The 25,876-nt window shown below is 44.5% G+C and overlaps 1 protein-coding gene across 1 annotated transcript in view; it reads right to left on the reverse strand.

Annotated features, from left to right (window-relative positions):
• LOC148514810 (C-type lectin domain family 2 member A-like) overlaps window positions 1-25,876 on the reverse strand; it is a 94,092-nt gene that overhangs the window by 40,696 nt on the left and 27,520 nt on the right. Inside the window, exon 5 of the mRNA XM_088480936.1 lies at window positions 16,518-16,649. Coding sequence (XP_088337062.1) covers window positions 16,518-16,649 — 132 coding nt within the window. The remainder of the gene's footprint in view (window positions 1-16,517; window positions 16,650-25,876) is intronic.

The raw sequence follows: 25,876 nt of genomic DNA on the forward strand, positions 1-25,876 counted from the left end.
CACACACCGTGAAAGTAAAACTATTAGAACATACATGCACACCTATAAATCAATGAAGCCATCATGTCCTCTCCATGTAGATAATCCATAGGGTACCTGTAAAAACAAAAACCATACTCACCTACTCCTATGCGTTCCATCGAGCTTAGTACTGTCGTCAAAGGACAGTACTACCCGAATGACCGCTCAGCAGCGGGTCTTCACTATAGAAACCCCGCCGCTGAGTGCTCATTGGATGAGAGAGGCGATCCTTCCACCTCTCAGCCAATGAGCAGGTTCCACCATTGACTTCAATGGTGAGAACAGCAAAGGTAACTTAAGGTTACTTTGTCAGTTATCACCATTGACTAAGTTCGGTGGTTCACGCAACTCGTTTTTTTGTTTTGCCAAGACCGGGGATGCCTACTTTGGACCGAAGAGGACCTGATCCATGCATAGGAGAAGGTGAGTATGGATTTTTTTTTTACAAGTACCCTATGGATTCTACTTGGAGAAGTGAACGTGATGGCTTCAGGGACACATAGCTGAGTATATGTGCATGTGTGTGTACATGTATGTTCTAATAAAGTTTTACTTTCATGGTGTGTGTGTCCTGTCTTTTTGTAATATTTCTTTTGCAGGGAAGTACAGGTACCAGCATTCCCGTAATACCCCGCATGCTGGTACCTGTGGTTATCTAAGTACCAGCATGCAAGGGAGGCTTGCTGGAACTTGTAGTTATACTACAAAAAACAATATTTTAACGTTACTTTCACCACATTTTTACACAAATCAACCTGGCACCCACCGATCCAGGGGTGGGGGGGTAGCCCTGGGCTACCAGTCTAGGCCTGGAGTGCCTTGGAGAGGTGGACCCCTTTTTTGGGGGGGTCCCCAGCTCCCCAGGGATCCCCAGCCTGGGTTGACTAGCGGTCAGGGTTGATGCTTCAGCCGCGGGACCCAGTGAAAGGGCTCCCCTGGCTGTGGCATTAGGACCCAGCTAGAAAAAGTCTGGTGCTGGTTCTGGATAATTAAGGGGAACCCTACGCCTTTTTCCCCCTGTGTTTTCAGAACCAGCACTGACTCAGAGCCCAGTTCTGTTGCGCAAAATACGGGTGACTCCTACATCATTTGTCCCCCATATTTTGGCAACCAGCACTGATTCTGAATTCAGTGCTGGTTGTGCTTAATACAGGGGACCCATACATTGTTTGTCCCCTGTATTTAGCACAACCAGGACTGGGTGTCTAAAGCCCTGTGCTGGTTGTACATTTGGGGGGGCACACCACTGTATTTTTACATTTTAACACTTTTATTTATTTATTTTTTTAACAGATCCACGGGCGATTCTCACTAATCCATCCCTGCATCTGTGTTTATTTTATTAAAGACAGATGCAGGTATCGCGGATCTCCCTGATCCCTGCGTGCATCTGTTTTTATTTTTTTTACCAATGTTGCAAGTAGAAGAAAGTTTTGTATCTTAAGGAGGTGCACAAAAATTATATTGATTTTCATAAAAACTTAACAATAATTAGGTATACTCTAAAAAAATGTCCCTTTCCTTGGGACAGTAACCAGTGAAATAGAAGTTAAGATACTGTATTAGAAAGTAGTGACAAAAAGTGTTTGAAAATGTGAAATAAAATAAGTATAACCCCACTGTGTGCCTGTGTTATTAATTCATCATCGCAAGTATTTAGAAAATTAAATTGAGCTCTGAGTCATAGGGGTAAATGAGAGAAAGAGAATTACGTTATAATGAATCATAACTGGTTGAATGTAACCTAATGAGTGAGACAAAAACGTTTTGTCTCCAAATAGGTTTATATAAGTTGTTATTAATTTATGGGTGTCTTAATTCATCCAATCAATATGTTTATATATCGTAAATCTAGCTGGATGGTGCAGATTTTCAAAGTGCAGATTTTTTAAGTGCATTAACTGTAGCGTTAGACCAGCGTTATTATTGATTAGTTAATTCTTCTGCTTATCCTGACTGAACTGACCCCAACTCTCTTCTCTGTCTTTAATCAACAGGTAAACAACTACAGGTCCCAGCATATTCTGCTGCATTGTATTTGTATGTCTCAGCCTCAGCTGTACTAGGTAAACGACTACAGGTCCCAGCATATTCTGCTGCATTGTATTTGTATGTCCCAGCCTCAGCTGTACTAGGCAAACGACTACAGGTCCCAGCATATTCTGCTGCATTGTATTTGTATGTCCCATACTCAGCTGTACTAGGTAAACAACTACAGGTCCCAGCATATTCTGCTGCATTGTATTTGTATGTCCCATACTCAGCTGTACTAGGTAATTGAACCTGACTGCAGAGTATTCCATCTCCTGTGCCTGCTTTATTAATTATACTTATAGATAACTAACTTATTCTTTACTGAATCCTTATGCTATTGTTTCTAATGCCTTATGATTTGTACTAGTTAAATTGTTATAAGGATTCTCTCAGTCTATTGACTGAAGTGAAGGTCTGATTTATTACTAAATAAATTTTAGTGCTGCACTCTGGGGCAATAATAGATATGCAGATGTAACTGAATGAAAGTGCCACTATGTTGGTAATTAAATTGCACAGTGTCCCGTAAATAAATTCCAAAGTCCCAACTTTAAAGCTGTGAAACTGCCAAACTGTAGGCAGGGTGTTCTTAAAAAACATTGTTAAATAACTGGCTGGATAGTGTACGATGCTTGTCCCTGACCGAGATTGAGTATGTCAGAAAATACTACTGTCTCTCATATAGGAATGTCCTTAGATGGTCCCAGCGATTAAAATGTTGTGATATCTGTAGGATGGGTGTTCTTACAGTATGCTTCAAGGTATTAGAAACGCCTTTACCTCCTCTCCACCTCAAATATAATACAGTAGCACAGTATCAGGGATCTTGGTAAACGCTATAGTGCAGGTAGGTAAGAATGGATCGTACTTACCCCATATGCTGTGTTGCTCCTGTTGGTTCTCCTTGTCCCAATGCTTGTGTGGATGTTTATGAGGGGATATGGTGGGTAGGAAATGCTGCTGCACACTGGCTCATGCTATAAACATCTACAGACTCCAGTCTGAATTAAACTGCTTTATTGCAAGTGAAATATGGACTCAAGTGAGTCCTATCATCTACAAAAGCTTCCTGTACATAGGAAACATAAGGCTATAAACATGACCAATAATAATGAATGTATAAAAAAGTCTTTCATAAAAGTTCTGTCAATAGGGAGCATGGCCCTATTTTTTTTTTTATGCGTTTCACCTGATTTTCGCAGACTTTTTCAAGGGTGCCAACCCTTCTTTTCAGTGTCCTTATATAGGTAGTGCATTAGTGACTGTGTCTGGGGCTTCTGTGTGTGCTGTGCACACTTCCGGGTTGCGCGCGCAAGCGCGTCATAGCCTATCAGCGCTGATATGATATCTGGCACTAGAGTGTGCATAGGAGTCCCCATATGGTTACTGCGCATGCGCGGTCTCCGGCGGCCATTTTGTCATAGTTCCTGCCATATCTAGCAATGCATCCTAGTGTTATTGGTTTTGCACTGGCACTAGAGTTTGTGTGCAATACCCAAACAAATTCTAGCGGCCATCTTGCCTGTGGATACTAACAATGATATAGCTGCACAGTCAGAAGGTGGCCATATTTGTGAATAATTGGTCCTGTTTCTCCTTACCATCTACCACTCCTTTAGTGGCCATCTTACTAATGTATTAGTCCTGTATGGACTTATTGCTAATGTTTATGCGGGGGCCATCTTTTTGGTTGCTTATACTGCAAATAATGCAGTGTTATTACGATCATCCTCTCTTTCTGATGGTAATACCCCTATTTAAAATTAATTAACTGCACTTTACTGTAGTCATTAATTCCTTAATGAACCTATCGCCATATGTCACAAAAAAACATATTTATCCTTTAAGCAACTTATTATATAATTATTCATAATTGATTGCCTAGTTCATAATTGTATAATTATATACACCACAACCAAGGCGGTTATATGGTGCTATTAGTATAGTGCAATGTGGAAACTTGAACCCTATGTCGTACAGGTGTACAATTCATTAATTAGGTCAATACATTAGTGAAGAAACATAACGAGAAATTAAATAATTTGTATGAACATGTGTATGTTTATACAGTGTATATGATTATGCTGAACCTCCTGAATATTAACCACCGTGACTGGCTGCGCACCATGGATTATTAATTCTGGTTATGGATCTATATTTAATCCTTCTGGTATTCACGTACGTAGGTTGAAAATCCACCTGCTTTCTATTTTATCAATTCTAGCATTGTGGTCACCACCCCACCAGTTCGGTGCAACTTGATCTATTGCTAAAAACTTTAGTTCCTTTGGGTCCATGTCATGTTTGTTCTTAAAGTGTTCTGACACACTGTGTTGTTCAAACCCTTTCTTGATGTTGCGAATGTGTTCTCCAACCCTGATCTTCAAACTTCTAGTAGTGCGTCCTACATACTGTAGCCGGCATGGGCACTCTAGAATGTAGATGCTGTTTTTGCTATTGCAGCTTAAACTAAACAAGATTACAAAATACGATATAGTTATATTGCTGGAAATACTGTTGGCCGGAATGGTGCTACGATACCCTTGGGATTTGCATGGTTGACACTGTCCACAGTGGTAGAAACCATTATTAATGGATTTACCATCCAATGTGGATTGTATTCCACATTTGTTGTTCTTTAGATGATTTCTAACTAATTTTTGTTTCAAATCAGGGGCTTTTCTATACACTACATTCGGTTGGTCAGACAAAATGGTTGACAGTTTGTTGTCCTATTGCAAAATTGGCCAATGTCTTTTAAGTATGTTTTTAATTTGGGAGCTGACGTGCTGTAATTAGTAACAAAGTATACTTTGTTCTTATTCGTGTCCTCCTCCATCTTTTTGTCATTATATATTAGTAATTGTTCCCTAGGTCTCTTTTTTACATTCTCATAAGCTTCCTCCACTTGTGTTTTGTCATATTGTTTTGCTGAAAACTGTTCTTTTAATTTTTGTCCTTGTATTTCATATTCCTTTATATCTGTACAGTTTCTGTGGATTCATGTAAATTGACCCTGGGGGATACTGAGAATCCAACTTGGATGGTGATTGCTTGCAGCCAGGATGTAACTGTTCACATCTACTTTCTTGTAGTGTGTTCTGGTTTTAATGTATGAATTTTCAATGTATATATCCAGATCGAGGAATTCTACTTTCTCTTTATCATATTTGGTGGTAAAGCTCAAATTTTGATTGTTTAAGTTGATGTATTGTGTGAACTTTTGCAGTGATTCCTCATCTCCCTGCCATATAAACAATACGTCATCAATGTATTGTTTCCAGAGGACCAAGTTTGCACCAAGCTCATGTGCGCCCCATATGCTCCTGATCTCCCAAAGGCTCATGAACAAGTTTGCATAGCTTGGTGCAAACCTGGTCCCCATCGCAGTGCCACGGCGTTGTAGGTAGAACTCTTCCTCAAACCACATATAATTATGGGTGAGTATAAACTCTATGACTTGTAGTATGAATTTAATCTGCAATGCATCAAGGTCGGGATCTTTTTCTAAAAAATATCTGACGCTCTCTATACCTTGTTTGTGATTGATCACTGTATATAGAGATGGAACATCGCTGTTTGCTAACCAGTAATCTGCCTTCCATTCCAGATTTTGTAAGATGTTCAGGGTCTGGGTGGTGTCCCTAAGATATGATTTCTGTTCCTTGACATATTTCTGCAGAAAGTGATCTATATATTGTGAAAGTGAAGCTGTTAGTGAGTTTATCCCTGATGTGATGGGTCTGCCTGGGGGGTTGCTGCTGTCCTTATGTATTTTTGGCAAATAATAAAACACAGGGATTACTGGTTGATTGTTCCTAATAAATTCAAACTCATGTTTGTCCAAAATACCAATCGATTTACCTTCCTGCAGAATTTTGTCTAATTCTTTCAGAAATTTAACACGCCCCCTATTGACAGAACTTTTATGAGAGACTTTTTTATACATTCATTATTATTGGTCATGTTTATAGCCTTATGTTTCCTATGTACAGGAAGCTTTTATAGATGATAGGACTCACTTGAGTCCATAATTCACTTGCAATAAAGCAGTTTAATTCAGACTGGAGTCTGTAGATGTTTATAGCATGAGCCAGTGTGCAGCAGCATTTCCTACCCACCATATCCCCTCATAAACATCCACACAAGCATTGGGACAAGGAGAACCAACAGAAGCAACACAGCATATGGGGTAAGTACGATTCATTCTTACCTACCTGCACTATAGCATTTACCAAGATCCCTGATCTGTGCTACTGTATTATATTTGAGGTGGAGAGGAGGTAAAGGCATTTCTAATACCTTGAAGCATACTGTAAGAACACCCATCCTACAGATATCACAACATTTTAATCACTGGCACCATCTAAGGACATTCCTATATGAGATACAGTAGTATTTTCTGACATACTCAATCCCAGTCAGGGACAAGCATCGTACACTATCCAGCCAGTTATTTAACAACGTTTTTTAAGAACACCCTGCCTACAGTTTGGCAGTTTCACAGCTTTAAAGTCGGGACTTTCGAATTTATTTACGGGACACTGTGCAATTTAATTACCAACATAGTGGCACTTTCATTGAGTTGCAGCTGCATATCTATAATTGCCCCAGAGCGCACCACTAAAATTTATTTAATCACTATTCAGGGAGGGTGGGATAACTCTACTAGTGGCGCAGCTAGGGACAATTCATAGAAAAGATTAAGAGCGATGTAAATCCACACTTGATTATAATACTGATTTATTACTAGTCCTAGAAGTTTGGTATGTGTTCCTTGTTGACTTTAGCCATTTTTATTGCTAGCTTTCTTGTGGAGGGCCAATGGGTGGTTTTCATTAATTAGTGTCCACACTTGCCTGCTTCTCAATATAAGTGTGTGTTTCTGGCTGGATAGCTAGCTGGATGGTGCAGATTTTCAAAGTGCAGAATTTTTTAAGTGCATTAACTGTAGTGTTAGACCAGTGTTATTATTGATTAGTTAATTCTTCTGCTTTTCCTGACTGAACTGACCCCAACTCTCTTCTCTGTCTGTAATCAACAGGTAAACGACTACAGGTCCCAGCATATTCTGCTGCATTGTATTTGTATGTCTCAGCCTCAGCTGTACTAGGTAATTGAATCTGACTGCAGAGTATTCCATCTCCTGTGCCTGCTTTATTAATTATACTTATAGATAACTAGCTTATGCTTTACTTAATCCTTATGCTATTGTTTCTAATGCCTTATGATTTGTACTAGTTAAATTGTTATAAGGATTGTCTCAGTCTATTGACTGAAGTGAAGGTCTGATTTATTACTAGTCCTAGAAGGTTGGTATGTGTTCCTTGTTGACTTTAGCCATATTTATTGCTAGCTTTCTTGTGGAGGGCCAATGGGTGGTTATCATTAATTAGTGTCCACACCTCCCTGCTTCTCAATATAAGTTTGTGTTACTAGCTGGATGGTGCAGATTTTCAAAGTGCAGAATTTTTTAAGTGCATTAACTGTAGTGTTAGACCAGCGTTAAACGAAGGAAACTGATGTAAGAAACTCTAAGAGCCAACAAACAACAAACCTCAACGGTCTAAAGAATCAGGATTGTTAAACCAGGATTCCCTTTTCAATCAAGACAAGAAAACAACAGTTCTAATGCTATTAATAATGCTGGCCTTCTGATACTCTCGTACATCTCAATGCTTATTGTCCTTGTCCCCATGTCAGTTTACATCTTTCCTCTTTGAAACACTGTCCTTTATCTTTAGCTCTCTTGCCTAGCCTCACATCCTCTATCTGCTTACAATCTGCGTTATTATTCAAATTCTGCACACATTACATCCACACTTTTAATCCTCTCAATAACAAACTTGTTTATCAACATACATATTTACCATCACTGTTCTTTCACTTGCATTTCTACAAATATCTTGCACTCATATTTCATTTACTTTTCTAAAAATCATTCCTCTTGTTTAATTCTAAAACACCATGGCAAAGTTTTCTTTAACTCTCTCCTTCAATCAGTTTCCACCTTATCCTCTGTTCTGCCCCCTGCTTCCACCTTTATCCTTTCCCCCTTATCTCTTCCACTTCTTCCTCCTCTGTCTGCCAACTTCCCTCCTACCCCACTACTCCACTTTGTTCCTGTTCTACCCCCCCTTTGTCCTACTATGTTAACACCAAACCCTCCTCCTACACTCCTCTCCCTGTCACTTCACCCCACTGCCATCCACATCTCCCCCATGCCCACCTCCTACAGGATCCCTTTCTAGCTCAGGTGCCTGCACCATCACTAAACTCTATTCATATCGGTCCCTCAAATTTATCTTACCTCCACGTTATAGCAACCCGGATAATCTTATTCACATCTCCCCCACAAACACTATCTCTCTATCCTGTGCCCTCTGGAATGCCAGGTCAGTCTGTAATAAACTGGTCCCCACTCATGACCTTTTCCTTTCCAACTCCCTGTATCTCCTAGCCATTACTGAAACCTGGATCTCACCCTCTGACACCACTTCTCCTGCTGCTCTATCCACTGGGGCCTCACCTTTTCCCACACCCCCTGGCCTGGGGGTCGCCATGGTGGTGGTGTTGGGGTCCTTCTATCCACCAGTTATTCCTACCAGCTAATACCCTCTGAACCATCCCTTACATTCCCAACATTTGAGGTTCATGCCATATGCCACTTCCAACCAGTAAACATCAGAGTAGCTGTCATTTACCGTCCCCCTGGCTCACCCTCCAAATTTCTTGACAACTTTGCTTCCTGGCTTCCTCACTTTCTCTCCTCAGATCTTCCCTCCATTATCCTAGTTGATTTTAATATTTCTATTGACATTCCCACAGAACCCTCTGCAGCTAAACTCCTTACCCTCACCTCTTCATTTGGTCCCGCCCAATGGACCTAATCACCCTCCCATGTGAGTGGGCACCCACTTGACTTTTCTCACCGTTGTGATATTTCTGATTACTCCAATTCCCCATTCCCCCTCTCTGATCATAACCTTCTCTCTTTTAACCTATCCCTCTCTCCTTCCCCTCCTTTACCTCCTAAGGCTACCATTACTAAGCGGAACATTGAGACTATTGACACTGTTGCTTTTTCCTCCCTGCTAGACTCTCTTCTCTCCCCTATCCTTTCTCTCTCCTGTCCTGAACAAACTACTTCCCTGTACAATTCCTCCCTTACTTCTGCTCTGGACTCTGTTGCTCCGGCAACAACTACTCACCCTCACAGGTCCACACCTCATCCCTGGCATTCCAAATGCACCAGGTACCTGCAAAAGTGTTCAAGAATTGCCAAGCGTCAGTGGAGAAAATCACGCTTTAAGGCTGACTTCCTCCATTTCATATTTATTCTCTCATCCTACAGTGCTGCCCTGTCCCTCTCCAAACAAACATATTTCAAGAATCTCATCTCCTCCCAGTCCTCAAACCCCAGGTGTCTCTTTGCCACTTTCAACTCCCTCCTCTTCCCTTACACTCCTCGCCTCCCCTCCTCACTCTCTGCCCTTGACTTTGCCATCTACTTTACTTCTAAAATTGACTCCATATGTAAGGACATCATATCCCATCAGACCCTCAGCACTCCTCCCCCTCTTTTCCCTGACCACCCCTCCAATTTTCTCTCACCAACTCTGACATCCTTCTCCCCTGTTTCTGGAGAGGAAGTCATGGCCCCAATCAAGTCCCCCCCCTCCTTCCACCTCCCCTCTTGACCCTATCCCTTCCCGTCTCCTCTGTTACCTGTCTCCTTCTGTCTGTTCCCATCTTGCTCACCTACTTAATCTCTCCCTATCATCTGGCACTGTCCCTTCTGCATTCAAACATGCCCTTGTCTCCCCCATTCTTAAAAAACCTTCCCTTGATCCTAACATACATTCCAACTACCGACCCATCTCTCTTCTCCATTTTGCTTCCAAACTACTTGAGCATATTGTTTACAACCGCCTTACCACATTCCTTTCCTTCCACTCCCTCCTTGACTCATTTCCATCTGGCTTCCATTCTTTCCACTCCGCTGAAACTGCCCTCACGAAAGTCAGCAATGACCTCCTTGCTGCCAAATCCAAGGGCCACTACTCTCTGCTCATTCTTCTTGACCTCTCTGCTGCATTTGACACTGTAGACTACCCTCTCCTCCTGCAAATCCTTCACTCTCTTGGTTTACGTGGCACTGCCCTCTCCTGGCTTTCCTCCTACCTCCTTGATCGTTCCTTCTCTGTGTCCTCTCATGACCCCTCTTCACCCCCACTTCCACTAACAGTAGGAGTTCCCCAAGGTTCTGTTCTTAGACCTCTCCTTTTCTCCCTATACACATCCTCTTTAGGTGAACTCATTAACTCCTTTGACATCCAATATCATCTCTATGCTGATGATACTCAAATTTACCTTTCCACCCCTGAGCTCTCCCCCTTGCTCCTTACCCGTATCTCCAATTGTCTCTCTGCTGTCTCTTCATGGATGTCCCAGCGCTTTCTTAAACTTAACATGTCTAAGACTGAGCTGATCACCTTCCCACCCTCTTCCACTACCTCACTTCCCACAATTTCATTATCTATTGATGGCACAACTACTTCCTCTAGCTCCAAAGTGCGCTGCCTTGGAGTTATCCTAGACTTCTCCCTCTCATTTAAACCACACATTCAGCACCTCTTGCAGTCCTGCCATCTCCACTTAAAAAATATCTCCAGGATTAGACCCTTCCTCACCCAGGATGCCACTAAAACCCTCATCCACTCACTGGTCATCTCCAGATTGGACTACTGCAACCTTCTCCTAGCTGGCCTCCCAGTCTCTCACCTCTCTCCACTACAATCAGTTCTCAATGCTGCTGCTCGGCTCATCTTCCTCTCCAGATGTTCTACATCTGCTTCCCCTCTCCTTCAAGCCCTACACTGGCTCCCCTTCCCCTTCAGATGCCAATTCAAGGTTCTTACACTCGCCTACAAAGCCCTCACCAAATCTTCTCCCACATACATTTCTGATCTTCTTTCCCCTCACACTCCCGCCCGTCCACTTCACTCATCTAATGCATGCCGCCTCTCTTGCCAACTGATTACTTCCTCCCACTCCTGCATCCAAGATTTTGCCTGTGCTGCTCCCTACCTTTGGAATGCTCTCCCTCTCCCTATCAGACTCTCCACCTCTCTACAAATCTTCAAATGGGCTCTCAAGACCCACTATTTCATCAAGGTCTTCCAGCTCTCATCCTAACCCACCTCATGCTCTTTCCTCCCTATCTTCCCATTCTGTGTCACGCCTGTCTGTCTGCCCTGCCCTTTAGAATGTAAGCTCTCACGAGCAGGGACCTCTTCCCTCATGTGCTTCTCTTTACATTTTCTTTGACTCTTTTCTCCCCATAAGGGCACCTAACACTTGACTGCCAACTCCCTGCTGCTTATTGTGAGTGTCTAACTGCTATTGCAGCAATATATATAAATTATGTCCTTGTCCTGCACTGTAATGTACTGTAAGTTACTTGTTTCTTGTTCACTTGTTAGTTCTATGTACTATGTAAGGCGCTGCAGAACACTTGTGGCGCCATATAAATAAAGGATAATAATAATAATAATAATAATAATATAAAAAATATATATATTTATTCTCTCATCAGCTTTTATACAATCCGTATACTGGATAATTATAATAATACCAATCAGCTTTTATACAAGCCATATACTGGGTAATTATAGATATGCCAATCAGCTTTTATACAGCTTTTTTAATTGTAAAATTACTACCATTTATGTGCATATAACTAATAGGCACAGTATATATTGAATTATAAGACAAACATTTTAAGAGATGAATTGACCAAGAATCACCTAATAATAAGGCTGAATTATCTGATGGAATCAGTCATGTAGTCTCCGGCTTTATACATATGGGAATGAAATAATTATCCAGTATATGGCTTGTATAAAGCTGATTGGTATTATAATTACTCAGTATATGTCTTGTATAAAAGCTGATGAGAGAATAAAAATATATTTTTTTATTTGATATAAACATATTGATTGGATGAATTAAGACACCCATAAATTAATAACAACTAATATAAACCTATTTGGAGACCAAACGTTTTGGTCTCACTCATTAGGTTACCTTCAACCGGTTATAAATCATTATGACATCATTCTCTTTCTCTCATTTACCCCTATGACTCAGAGCTCAATCTAATTATCTAAATACTTACGATGATGAATTAATAACACAGGCACACAGCGGGGTTATACTTATTTTATTTCATATTTTCAAACACTTTCTGTCACTACTTTCTAATATCTTAACTTATATTTCTCTGGCTACTGTCCCAAAGAAAGGGACTTTTTTAGAGTATACCTAATAAATGTTAAGTTTTTATAAAAATCAAGATAATTTTTGTGAGCCTCCTTAAGATACAAAACTCTCTTTTCCTTGCAACATTTGTCTACTTTTACTTTTGTCTGCTGACAGCACCCCCGAATGGAACAACGATTTACCTTAGTATATAAATATGATGTCCTCATATATTTAGTCTTGTTGGTGTGTGCAGATGCACCTATCCTTCTGTATTTTTGATTTATTTTTTTACAGACAGTAGCATGTGTGGCTCCTATATCGTTCGTTGATCATTCATTGTTCATCTCGTACACATTGAACGATATCGTCAACAACATTAGGCAAATTAGGCTGCAGGTACGGATGACAAAAGATACCGTCAATGACCTGCGTGATTGCACATCATTGGTCGTTCACCACATTCACACTGGATGATATCGGCCATGATGAACAATATTGTTATAGTTAATATTGGCTGACAGATCATCTAGTGTGTACACGGCTTAAGTTCGGTGGCTCGCGTACTTCAGGGTTTTTTTTTAGCCAAGACCAAGGATGCCTACTTTGGACTGAAGAGGCCGCAATCCACGCATTGGAGAATGTGAGTATGGATATTTTTTTTACACGTACCCTATGGATTCTACTGGAGAAGAAGAACGATGGGCTACAGGGATACATAGGTTAGTATGTTAGATAGTGTGTGTACATGTGTGGGGAGGCTTGCTGGACCTGTAGATCCACAGCAAAAGACAATACTTTTAACTCTTTACTTGCACCACACTTTACATACTCAACCTGGCGCTCACTGCTCCAGGGCTGCCAGGGATAGCCCCCGGCTATCAGCCTAGGCCTGGAGTGCCCTGGACAGAGGGACCCCTTTATTGGGGGGTCCCCAGCTCCCCAGGGATCCTCGGTCTGGGCTCACTAGCAGTCAGGGGTAATGTTTCGGCCAGGGGACCCGGTGAAAGGGCTCCCCTGGCTGTGGCCTTACCCCCACCGCTAGAAAAAGTGTGATGCTGGTTGTGGAATTTACAGGGGAACCCTACATATTTTTGTTCCCCTTTATTTCCAGAACCAGGCCCAGCTCAGAGCCCAGTGCGGGTTGTGCTGAATACAGGGGACCCCGGTGTCGTTTGTTCCCTGTATGTTGGCAACCAGGACTGGTTCTAAAAAGCCCGGTGCTGGTTGTGTTTAATATAGAGGACCCCTATGTCATTTGTCCCCTGTATTTTCACAACCAGGACCAGCTGTAAAAATCCCGGGGCTGGCATGACAGTTCTTATGTCAAAATGTGCTGTTTAAGCACCATATTGTGTCCTGGAGTACTGGGGAGAGTTCAAGGGAAATTGTTCATGATATCGCATCATGAGCACATTTTTCCATGTTTAGGGACCTTAAGAAGAAGTTCAGGGCTGGGACCATTAGCGCCAGTGAACCCCTCTGTCCCCTGCTGCTGCTCCTGTGCTCTGCTCCACACCACCACTTCTGCCCCACTGCCCCTTCAGCTGTCTGTCCCTCTACACCCCCGAAACACCTCCTGTGTGCTGTCTCCTCCACCACCAGCTTTAGTTTACTATTTTGTTACCCTTCTCCCCTGCGGGTGGCCCGATTTGCTGCTCCCATCCCTGATGGTAATAAATTATAAAAAATCAATGAAATTCTATAGACACAAAACCTTACGGTTTCACATGTCCCATTAAGGCTTCTTAGTCATTATCTGAAATTTCACAAAACCTACTGAATTTCTGACACTGAAACTTAAAAAAGCAATAAAATTCCGATCATTAAGGCTGATGCCTTAATGGATGTGTTGCCATCTCTCTCTGTGGTTAACTGCAGATTCATCACTCTCACAGAGTGAGATTGCGGTCACTCACAAAATGGTGGAGCTGCTTTTTCACAGAATTGTGTGCTCATTGCATACACACATGCAGTCTATGCAACTGTGGTCTGAGCAGAAGATAGAGCTGCACAGATGAGATAAGAGTGTTGTGGATGGGGGAAAGACAGCAGCGTGGATAAAGGGAGACATAGTGACAAAGTTTGGGGAGACAGAGCAACGTGGATGGGGGTACAGAATGGCATGGACGCAGGAACACAGAGCAGCACAGATGGGTAAAGACAGATTTGTGTGGATGAGGAAATACAGATGAGCACAAATGGGAGAACACACAACAGCAGGCATTGATGAAGACAGATTGGTGCGGATGTGGGGAAGAGAGTGGTTTGACAGAATGGCATGGCTGGGGGAGACAGAGTGGTACAGATGGAGGAAGAAAGAGTGGATCAGATGAGGGGAAGACAAAGCGGCATGGGTGGGGAAAGACGTATTGGTGCGGATGAGGGAATAAAGAACTAGCACAGTTGGGGGACCACACAGGAGTAGGGATTGGAGGTGCAGATAGTGTACATGTATAGACAGAGTATGATAGTTTTAGAAATTAGGGAGCTGAATGTGTATTCTGAATGAGATGGATGTATGGAGTGAGAAGGATGTTGTAACCCCGTGAGATTATTGTGGTGACTGAATAGGAAGATTTTGAGCACTGAGTGGGATGTGTGTGCCACATACCGTAACTGCTCAGACCTCAGTTGCATAGACTGCATGTGTGTATTCCAATGAGCACACAATTCTGTGAATTATCAGCTCCACCATTTTGTGAGACAGCAATCTCACTCTGTGAGAGTGATGAATCTGCAGTTAACCACAGGGTGTGATGGATTACCATATCTGTATTGTGCAAGGAACACGTCTCATTCCTTTTTTAAGTTTGAGTGTCAAAAATTCATTAGGTTTTGTGAAATTTCAGATCATGTCTAAGAAGCCTTAATGTGACATGTGAAACTGTAAGGTTTATTTGTCTATGAAAAATATATGTATATATTATATATACATGCATACAATTTCCATTAGGTCGGCACTCCCTGTGCTTCATAGGAACACCGCGGTCCCAGCAGACAAATTTTAAATCAACATACATCCACATGCAGCGGCACTCTTCGGATTTTCTTAAATAATTCATGTTCCAAACAGTCCTTCGACATTTTGGGTTTATTATAACCCGTCATTAGGAATGTGAAGGACTGTTTGGAACTTGAATTATTTAAGAAAATCCAATGAGTGCCACTGCATGTGGATATATATACTCTATATATGTAATAACAAGCCATCCAGTCAAAATATCTCCACCAGGGGCTCACAATGGGAGAGGACCAGCACACCAGCAAATCTGTTGGCATACACGTGTGTTTGACAGCTGAGCCATGTTGGTTATGATTATTCTAGTATTTAAGTCAGCATTGTGCCAGATATTGTTGGCAGTCCCTTGATAAAGATGTTATTACTGTACATCGGAATGCCTATTGGGCAATGGGTGCTACATGAGGACATTACCTCAGATAATTCCACCCTTTGATATGTAGATACTCGATGGTCCATAATAGCTGATGCTTTTAACTGCTTTTGTTTTTCTATAATAAATTCCATGAATCTTTTCAACATGGTGTGCTGGTCCTCTTCCCTCTATGAAGGGCAGAGCGGCATCAGAAATTGTGGGGGCCCTGGGACTGACAAAATAGGGAGCCCCCCACCAGCTCCCCCCTCCTGAGGCTGCATGTGGCTAAGTGATTTATTTTTTTGTATCTGTTTATTATTTCAAGAAATATTACAAATTATAAAAAGCAGATAAACAAGGTAGTAAATACAAAAACATCAGCCGATGACAAGTTGATCCACAACATAATTGGCCACAGCAGAGGGTGAATAATATAGTCAACATAACTGATTTAAATCACTATATAAACACCATACTTATATGTTGCATCAGAAAATAAGATCACTAGGCCACAAAAGAACTGGACATCATAATATCAATAATTGTAAACCGTGTGAAATAATTACATCAAATCATATAAAAAATAAATACAAGGGAAAAAGAAAAGAAGGAAAAAAAAGGAAAATAAAGCTCATAGATGTTACTGTTGGCCAGGCTACACTCAAAATGGCTGCCTCAATGGTGTTTATGTGATTAGTGAAATTAAAAAACAAATTTGTTTTAGTATGTGACATACAAGTGAGTATACTTAGCCTAAATATAATCATTGTACACCACATGCTGAAACAAATCATCCCATAAATTACAAGTCTCATTACTTACCACATTGAAGGAGGCACCTTCTGGCTTTTTCTCCTGGGCTGGGTGGCTTGCTGGCGCTGCTCATGTGCTGCGGCTCCTCTGACCTCTCCCTTCCAGGGGTGCTGAGTGTCGTCATGACATCATGCGTAGTGACTAAAAAAAAAACAGTTTTATTGAAATGGGCGGGAGGGTGGTCGTCCCCTCCCCAATCATCCAGTCCAGGTATGCGGATCATGTAGTCATGGCCCGCCCCTCCCCAATCAATTGTATTGTTTTAGACCTGGCACCTGGTTTTCTAATTGCAGTTTGGACCACATTTATCACTGTGACAGGCATAGGGGGACTGCATATAAGCAGCTGAGGTGAACCATGCAGACCCCTCTACCCATGTCAGATTCCTCTCCACCTGTATCATAACCCTCCTCGGTCATATTCATTTTTCTTACACTCTTTAACCATTATCACCCTTTTCAATTAATCCTTTCATACAGTCATTAACTTCCTCATAATCATTATATCTTGCAACATCATCATTATAAACTGTTTGTCAACATCAACCTCACCACCATCAAGTGATCAACAACATTACAATGTATGTATTTTTCAGGAAAAAGCAGATAAGAGTGATAAGCGAGTCAGCGGATTGCTGTGCACCGTTATGATTTTAATGTATATTTATAAGTCTAGTACTAGTCAGCTTAGATAGTGGTGCAGCCCTACAAGGCTGAGCCTGAGAACCTTATTCAGAGGTACATGCACACCACACGCAATGCTGATGATCACATGGATTAGTAATTTGCTACTGTGCATGCTTGAAATATACGGTGCATGTGTTATATGTATATATATATATATATATATATATATATTAGGGGTGAGCGGGTTCGGATTTCTGAAATCCGAACCCCCCCGAGCCCCCCCGATCCGAGTCCGATCCGAATCAGGCTCGACTTTTCCCGCCTGACTCGGATCTGAAATCGAGGCAAAACGTCATCATCCCGCCTTCCGAGTCTCGCGGGTTTTGGATCCTATATAAGGTACCCACGTCGGCGCCATTTTCTCACTCGGCTGTGGACAGTGAAGAGGGAGGGTGGGAGTTAGGGCTGTGTAGTGTAGTGTAGTGTAGTGCTGCTGTTGTCCACTACTTCAAAGTCCATAGGGGCTGGCTGTGTTGTGCTGTGCTGCTGTTGTTAATAGGGGCTGTGTCCACTACTTCAAAGTCCATAGGGGCTGGCTGGACTGTGTTGTGCAGTCAGTTCTCCATAGGGGCTGTGTCCACTCCAAAGTCCTGTGCAGTGTCCCAGTCCTAAAGGAGTGCTGTAGTGTTGTCCAGGGGGTGCTCTGTCCATCAGGGGTGCTCCCCCCAAGTGCTAAAAAAATAATATATTTTCTGTGTTTGTGAATTGTGTGCGCAGTAGCCGCACGTGCATCAACAAAGTAGTGCCAAGCGTGCGCCTGTGTCATAAGTAAAGGGCCGGCTGGCTTGACCGTTAAGGGTGCTGTAACCCCCGAAAGTACACTCCAGTCCAAACCAAAAAAAAAATTATTTTCTGTGTTTGTGAATTGTGTGCGCAGTAGCCGCACGTGCATCAACAAAGTAGTGCCAAGCGTGCGCCTGTGTCATAAGTAAAGGGCCGGCTGGCTTGACCGTTAAGGGTGCTGTAACCCCCGAAAGTACACTCCAGTCCAAACCAAAAAAAAAAATATTTTCTGTGTTTGTGAATTGTGTGCGCAGTAGCCGCACGTGCATCAACAAAGTAGTGCCAAGCGTGCGCCTGTGTCATAAGTAAAGGGCCGGCTGGCTTGACCGTTAAGGGTGCTGTAACCCCCGAAAGTACACTCCAGTCCAAACCAAAAAAAAAATTATTTTCTGTGTTTGTGAATTGTGTGCGCAGTAGCCGCACGTGCATCAACAAAGTAGTGCCAAGCGTGCGCCTGTGTCATAAGTAAAGGGCCGGCTGGCTTGACCGTTAAGGGTGCTGTAACCCCCGAAAGTACACTCCAGTCCAAACCAAAAAAAAAATAATTTCTGTGTTTGTGAATTGTGTGCGCAGTAGCCGCACGTGCATCAACAAAGTAGTGCCAAGCGTGCGCCTGTGTCATAAGTAAAGGGCCGGCTGGCTTGACCGTTAAGGGTGCTGTAACCCCCGAAAGTACACTCCAGTCCAAACCAAAAAAAAAATTATTTTCTGTGTTTGTGAATTGTGTGCGCAGTAGCCGCACGTGCATCAACAAAGTAGTGCCAAGAGTGCGCCTGTGTCATAAGGGCCGGCTGGCTTGACCGTTAAAGGGTGCTGTAACCCCCAAAGTACACTCCAGTCCAAACCAAAAAAAAAATTATTTTCTGTGTTTAGCCGCACGTATATATCAAATCGATATAACATAAATGGAGGACCAAACTTTCTCCGATAAAAATAAAATAGAGAAAGATCAAGAACCACTTCCTCCTAGTGCTGAAGCTGCTGCCACTAGTCATGACATAGACGATAACATGCCATCAACGTCGTCTGCCAAGGCCGATGCCCAATGTCATAGTAGAGGGCACATACAATCCCAAATGGCAAAGTTCAGGAAAATGACCTTGAAAAAGACATTTAAATCAGCTGAAGAGAAACGTAAACTTGCCAATATGCCATTTACAACACGGAGTGGCAAGGAACGGCTAAGGTCGATCCCTAGTATGTTCATGACTAGTGGTTCAGCTTCACATGACGATGGAAGCCCTCCTCCCACTAAAAAAATCAAAAGAGTTAAGCTGGCAAAAGCACAGCGAAGAACTGTGCTTTCTAAGAAGATATCACAAATCCCCAAGGAGAGTCCAAGTGTGGTGGTGGTTGCGATGCCTGACCTTCCCAGCACTGGATGGGAAGAGGTGGCTCTTTCCACCATTTGCACGCCCCCTGCAAGTGCTGAAAGGAGCACCCACAGTCCACTTGCTGATATGCAAATTGAAGATGTCACTGTTGAAGTACAACAGGATGAGGATACTGGTGTAGCTGGCGCTGAGGAGGAAGTTGGCGAGGAGGATTCTGATGGTGATGTGGTTTGTTTAAATCAGGCTCCGGGGGAGACAGTTGTTGTCCGTGGGATGAAAAAGCCCATCACGGTCATGCCTGGGCAGAAGACCAAACATTCCACCTCTTTGGTCTGGCAATATTTCTATCCAAATCCGGACAACAACTGTCTTGCCATATGTACCATATGTAAAGGTGAAATAAGTAGGGGTAGGGACGTCAACCACCTAGGAACATCCTCCCTTATACGGCACCTGCAGCGCGTTCATAAAAAGTTACTGTCAAGTTCAGAAACTTTGGCTAAGACCGTAAGCAGTCCAGGGACACCTAAATCCCGTTGTCCTGTTGTATCCAAGCGCCTGCAAACCACACCGTCAACTCCCTCCTCGTCAATTTCCTCCTTAGTCAGGATCGGAAGTAGTCCTGCAGGCCATGTCACTGGCATGACTGACTCTCCTATCCGGGATTCCTCTGGAGGATCCTGCATTGCTACGCCTACTGCTGCCGCTGCTGCTGTTGCTGCTGCTGGGAGTCGTTCATCATCCCAGAGAGGAAGTAGGAACACCACTACTTTTACTAAACAATTGACCCTCCAACAGTCCTTAGCGAGGAGGATGAAGTACGACAGCAGTCATCCTGAAGCAAAACATATAACTGAGGCCTTGACTGCTATGTTGGTGTTAGACGTGCGTCCGGTATCCGCCATTAGTGCAGTGGTTTTAGACAATTGATGGAGGTAGTGTGTCCCCGGTTCCAAATCCCGTCTAGATTCCACTTCACTAGGCAGGCGATACCGAGACTGTACAGAAACGTCAGAAAAAGTGTCCTCAGTGTCCTGAAAAATGCCATTGTACACAATGTCCACTTAACCACGGACATGTGGACAAGTGGAACAGGGCAGACTAAGGACTATATGACTGTGACAGCCCACTGGGTAGATGTATCACCTTACGCAGCAACAGCAGCAGCGTCACCAGTAGCAGCATCTCAGAAACGCCAGCTCGTTACAAGGCAGGCTACGCTGTGTATCACCGGTTTCAGTAAGAGGCACACCGCCGACAACCTCTTAGAGAAACTGAGGGAAATCATCGCCCAGTGGCTTACCCCACTTAGACTCTCCTGGGGATTTGTGATATCTGACAACGCCACCAATATTGTGCGGGCATTACATCTGGGCAAATTCCAGCACGTCCCATGTTTTGCTCACACAATAAACTTGGTGGTGCAGAATTTTCTGAAAAGCGACAGGGGCGTGCAGGAGACGCTTTGGGTGGCCCGAAAAATTTCTGGCCACTTTCGCCATTCAGCGACTGCGTGCCGAAGACTGGAGCGCCAGCAAACACTCTTGAACCTGCCCCGCCATCACCTGAAGCAAGAGGTTGTGACGCGGTGGAACTCAACCCTCTATATGCTTCAGAGGATGGAGGAGCAGCAAAAGGCCATACAAGCCTATACATCCACCTATGACATAGGCAAAGGAGGGGGTATGCACCTGACTCAAGCGCAGTGGAGAATAATTTCCGTGTTGTGCAAGGTTCTCCAGCCCTTCGAACTTGCCACACGTGAAGTCAGTTCAGACACAGCCAGCTTGAGTCAGGTCATTCCCCTCATCAGGCTTTTGCAGAAGCAGCTGGAGAAAGTGAAGGAGGAGCTAAGACGGAGCGATTCCGCTCGGCATGTGGGACTTGTGGATGAAGCCCTTCATTCGCTTTGCCAGGATTCCAGGGTGGTCAATCTGTTGAAATCAGACCACTACATTTTGGCCACCGTGCTTGATCCTAGGTTTAAAGCCTATGTGGTGTCTCTCTTTCCGGCCGACACAAGCCTGCAGAGGTGCAAAGACCTGCTGGTGAACACACTGTCAGCTGAAGCGGAACGTGACACGTCAATGGCTCCTTCTTCATTTTCTCCCGCAACTGGGGCTGCCAGGAAAAAACTTAGGTATCCTAAGCAACCCGCTGGCGGTGATGCAGGGCAGGCAGGACCAAGTTTGGACATCTGGTCCGGACTGAAGGACCTGGCAACAATTTCTGACATGTCTACTGTCACTGCATATGATACTGTCACCATTGACAGAATGGTGGAGGATTACATCGGTGACAGCATCCAAGTAGGCATGTCAGACAGTCCATACCTGTACTGGCAGGAAAAAGAGGCAATTTGGAGGCCCCTGTACAAGCTGGCTCTATTTTACCTGAGTTGCCCCCCCTCCAGTGTGTACTCCGAAAGAGTGTTTAGTGCAGCCGGGAACCTTGTCAGCGAAAGGCGTAGGAGGTTGCTTCCACAGAATGTGGAGAAGATGATGTTCATCAAAATGAATTATCAGCTCTTCCAGGGAGACCAGCCTCCAGAAGGTACAGAGGGACCTGTGGTGGTGGATTCAAGTGGGGACGAGTTAATACTTTGTGAGGATGAGGATGTACACACTGAAGAGGGTGAGGAATCGGTGGATGAGGAGGATGAGGATGACATCTTGCCTCCGTAGAGCCAGTTTGTGCAGGGACACATTAATTGCCAGCTTGTTTTGTGGGGGCCCAAACGAACCAATCATTTCAGCCACAGTTGTGTGGCAGACCCTGGCGCTGAAATGATTGATTTGTTAAAGTGTGCATGTCCTGTTTATACAACATAAGGGTGGGTGGGAGGGCCCAAGGACAATTCCATCTTGCACTTCTTTTTTTTCTTTGCATTATGTACAGTTTGGGGCCTAGTTTTTCTAACTGCCATCCTGTCTGCCACTGCAGTGTCACTCCTAGATGGGTCACGTGTTTGTGCCGCCCACTCGTGTCGCTTAGCATAGTCATCCAGCTACCTCGGTGCAACCTTTTGGACATGAAAACACTATTGTGAGGTGTGAGGTGTTCAGAATAGACTGGAAATGAGTGGAAATTAAGGTTATTGAGGTTAATAATAGCATAGGAGCAGAGAAACCAACAAATTCTGTGATTTTAGCTGTTTTTATGCTTTTTAAAAAAAAAATACAGATCCAAAACACAAAACCCAGAACCCAAAACACGGAAGGGTGGTTTTGGCAAAACCAATCCAGATCCAAAACACGAAGAAGATCCAGATCCAAAACCAAAACACAAAACACGAAAAGTGGCCGGTGCACACCCCTAATATATATATATATATATATGCTTGATATATTCAGTGCATGTGTTACTCCTAGTGCAGTAAGTTCCCAAACTCAGTCCTCAAGGCATCCTAACAGTCCAGGTTTTAATGATATCCATGATTGTGCACAGACGGTATAATCAAACTGACTGAGGTACTAATTAAGTTAACTGTGCTAAAGTATGGATATATTGAAAACCTGGACTTTTAGAGGACTGAGTCTGGGAACCACTGTACTAGTGTATGCATAAATGTGCTATTGCATAAGGGACAGATGGTATCAGAAATGGACAGGCAAATCATGGGCTATCCTGGGTAGTGGCCTATAGTGAATGTATTTATTTATTTATTAACAGTTTCTTATATAGCACGGCATATTCTGTTGCACTTTACAATTGGAATCATTAATAGAACAATACAGGGTAATAACAGACAGATATATAGGTAGGAAGGCCCTGCTCGCAAGCTTACAATCTATAGGGAAATAGGCAATGATACACAAGGATAGGTGCTATGCAGGGCCGGCCCTAGGCATAGACAAACTAAGCAAATGCCATGGGCATTTGGAATGCCTAGGGGCATCCAAGCCTGGCTAGGGCTGGTGGAGGTTTGGCACTGCTGGGGCACCTGCTGCCGGCTGGGCAGAGACTCTGGCAGCTGCTACTGCCGCTTCATAGTGTCCACGATTGGAGCTAAGCTGACAGTTCTGATCGGACCTGGCAGCAGCAGAACAGCCGGCATCAATTTGCGGTGGCGGAGCACCTGGGCAGTGGCTAGGGGTTAGCACCGGGCCGGCTCTGAGACGTCAAACAATCAGAATGAGCTGCTGCGCATGGGCAGAGGCTCATTCAGAACTATAAGTAAATGGTCACAGGAGGGCTGCTGCACCATGGGCCTTTGCGGAGCTCGGAGTAGTGAGTCACACCTCACAGCTCTGGGTTCCGCCTCCAGCAATAATCACACACAGCTGCGGCCTGCCAGCCTGAGATGGGAAAGCACGTCCGCTGCCCGAGCCTTGCTGTACATTGAGTCGGATGGCTCTGCAGTCTGCACTCAAGTAAAGTAAGTTTGAAACTTGTTTAGGGCCGGAGTGCAATGGTGCTCACTGCTAGGAGAGGGGTGCTCTGCTGGGATAGGGGCGGTGGGTGAGGGTGGGTGCTGTTACCATGCTGTGCTGCCCACACCCATTTTCAGGATCCCACGGGGAAGGGGGCACCACCTAAAATCTTGCCTAGGGCACTAATTTGGCTAGGGCCGGCTCTGGTGCTATGTATTGCCTTTTGGTCCAGCCAGAATGCAGAGTTTCTTGGTGGGCTGCATAATCAAGTCACACAGGAATGTCTGCCAAATGTCAGGAGGATGTGAAAAGACAATGGACCTGATTCAGACCTGGTCGCAGGGATGCGTTTGCTCGCTTCTAGCGATGGTTCGCAAATTGCGCATGCGTATAATTCGCAGTGCACGTGCCCGAACCAGTGCTAGCGATTGGGAATCATTCGCTCACTGTGTTTAGACAGCCCAGCAGAGTGAGTGACAGGTGAAGCCGTTTGACGGTGGTTACAGGGGCTGGCCACCATAAACGAGGGAGTGAAGATGCGAACACAGGCGTGCCCGAGGGTTACAACACCGTTTTATAGGTGTGCATAATTAACAGGCAGCGTGATAGAACACGTCACTTGGCTGGTTTTTACAATGAACTGCTCGCAATGCTTTTGGTAGAGTGTAGGCAGCCACAAGCGCTGCGGTCCCTCCCGATGTTTCTGTAATACCCCACTGTGCGAGGTATTACGTTTGACGCGGTGCATTGCACTACAATACATGTCATTACACAGGCAGGTCACTATCCCCAGCAGCCTCTGCAGCACATCAAGATGTCAGGAGGAGGTCACATGATCTATGTCAGGTGGTAAGGCCAGTGACAGTTGGAGCCAGTGGGAGTTGGTCAGGGCAGTTGGAGAGCGGCTGTGAGAGAGACTGAGCTGCGCTGGTAGGAGCCCCTGTCACCGCCATGCTGATGAGGTAGATTGGCTCTGTCAGGGAGGAGCTACTAGTGACCATCCCCTTTATCTTGCCTGATCCTGGAGTGTGGGACACCCATATAAGAGATAAGGTGGTGATGGGTTAGGACTGCCCAGATCACTGAGATACTGTCCAGTGTTGACCTGACTCAGTTGGAGCAGACAGCAGGAGAGAAGGTCAGTAACGTGACTGAGACTCACCACATGCCTGCAGAGCGCCTACACAGGATTACCCTCATATATAGCCAGGATCCCCTCACCAGCTTCATCAGCAGTTGTTGTACTGTTCTCTAATGACAGGGAAATCTTGCAGCAGTGTTAGACCTATTTATTTATGAGCAGGGCCGCCATCAGGGGGGGTCTGCCGGGCCTGGAGTCCCGGGCCCGGACAGAGCGGGGGCCCGGTGACAGCAGGGCAGATAATATGAATCAGGCTTCGGCAGCCTGGGAGAGACAGCGCAGCGCTGCCGGCGGGATTTGAAACATGTCACAATCCGCGAGCATTACAGCTCGCGGACCGGCGGCCAATCAGGAGTGGCCTCAATGGCTGCTCCAGATTGGCTGCTGGTACGCGAGCTGTGATTGGCTCGCGGCCAACGCCATATTTGAAATACCGCCGGCAGCGCTGCGCTGCCTCTCCCAGGCTGCTGTATATCTGCACCGCTGTCTCCCAGGGCCGGGCCCGCTGACGCTGAGAAGCAAGGTAGGACTCAGAGTCCGTGCCGTATGCCCCTCTACCTAGTGCAGCTAGCCTTCTCTACCCAAACCCCCTACTCCAGCCAGCCTTCGTCTGCCCTGTGCTCCCCTTGTCCAGACAGCCTTCTCTGCCTTGTGCCCCCCCCAGTCCAGCCAGCCTTCCCTGCCCTGTGCTCACCCTAAACCAGCCATCGTTCCCTGCCCTGTGCCCTCTAATCCAGCCAGTCTTTTTTGCCTTGTCCCCCCCTTCCCAGTCCTGCCCTGTGCCTCCCCACTAGTACACCTAGCCTTCCCTGCCTTGCCCCCCTCTAGTCCAGCCATCTTTCCCTACCCTGTGCCCGCCAATTAAGGTCCAGCCTTCCCTGCTCTGTGCACCCCCAGTTCAGCCTTTTCTGTGCCCTCCCAGTCCAGGCTTCCCAGCCGTGTGTCCCCATGTCCATCCTTCCTTCCCGACCCCAAACTTTGAGAATTTTTAAATTGGTTTAATCACCAATTGACGTCCCACCCCCCAGTGTAACTCCACCCACATTATACA

Source organism: Taudactylus pleione, unplaced genomic scaffold (genome assembly GCF_031769625.1).
Source record: "Taudactylus pleione unplaced genomic scaffold, aTauple2 ptg000258l, whole genome shotgun sequence".
In the NCBI taxonomy this organism is placed as follows: Eukaryota; Metazoa; Chordata; class Amphibia; order Anura; family Myobatrachidae; genus Taudactylus; species Taudactylus pleione.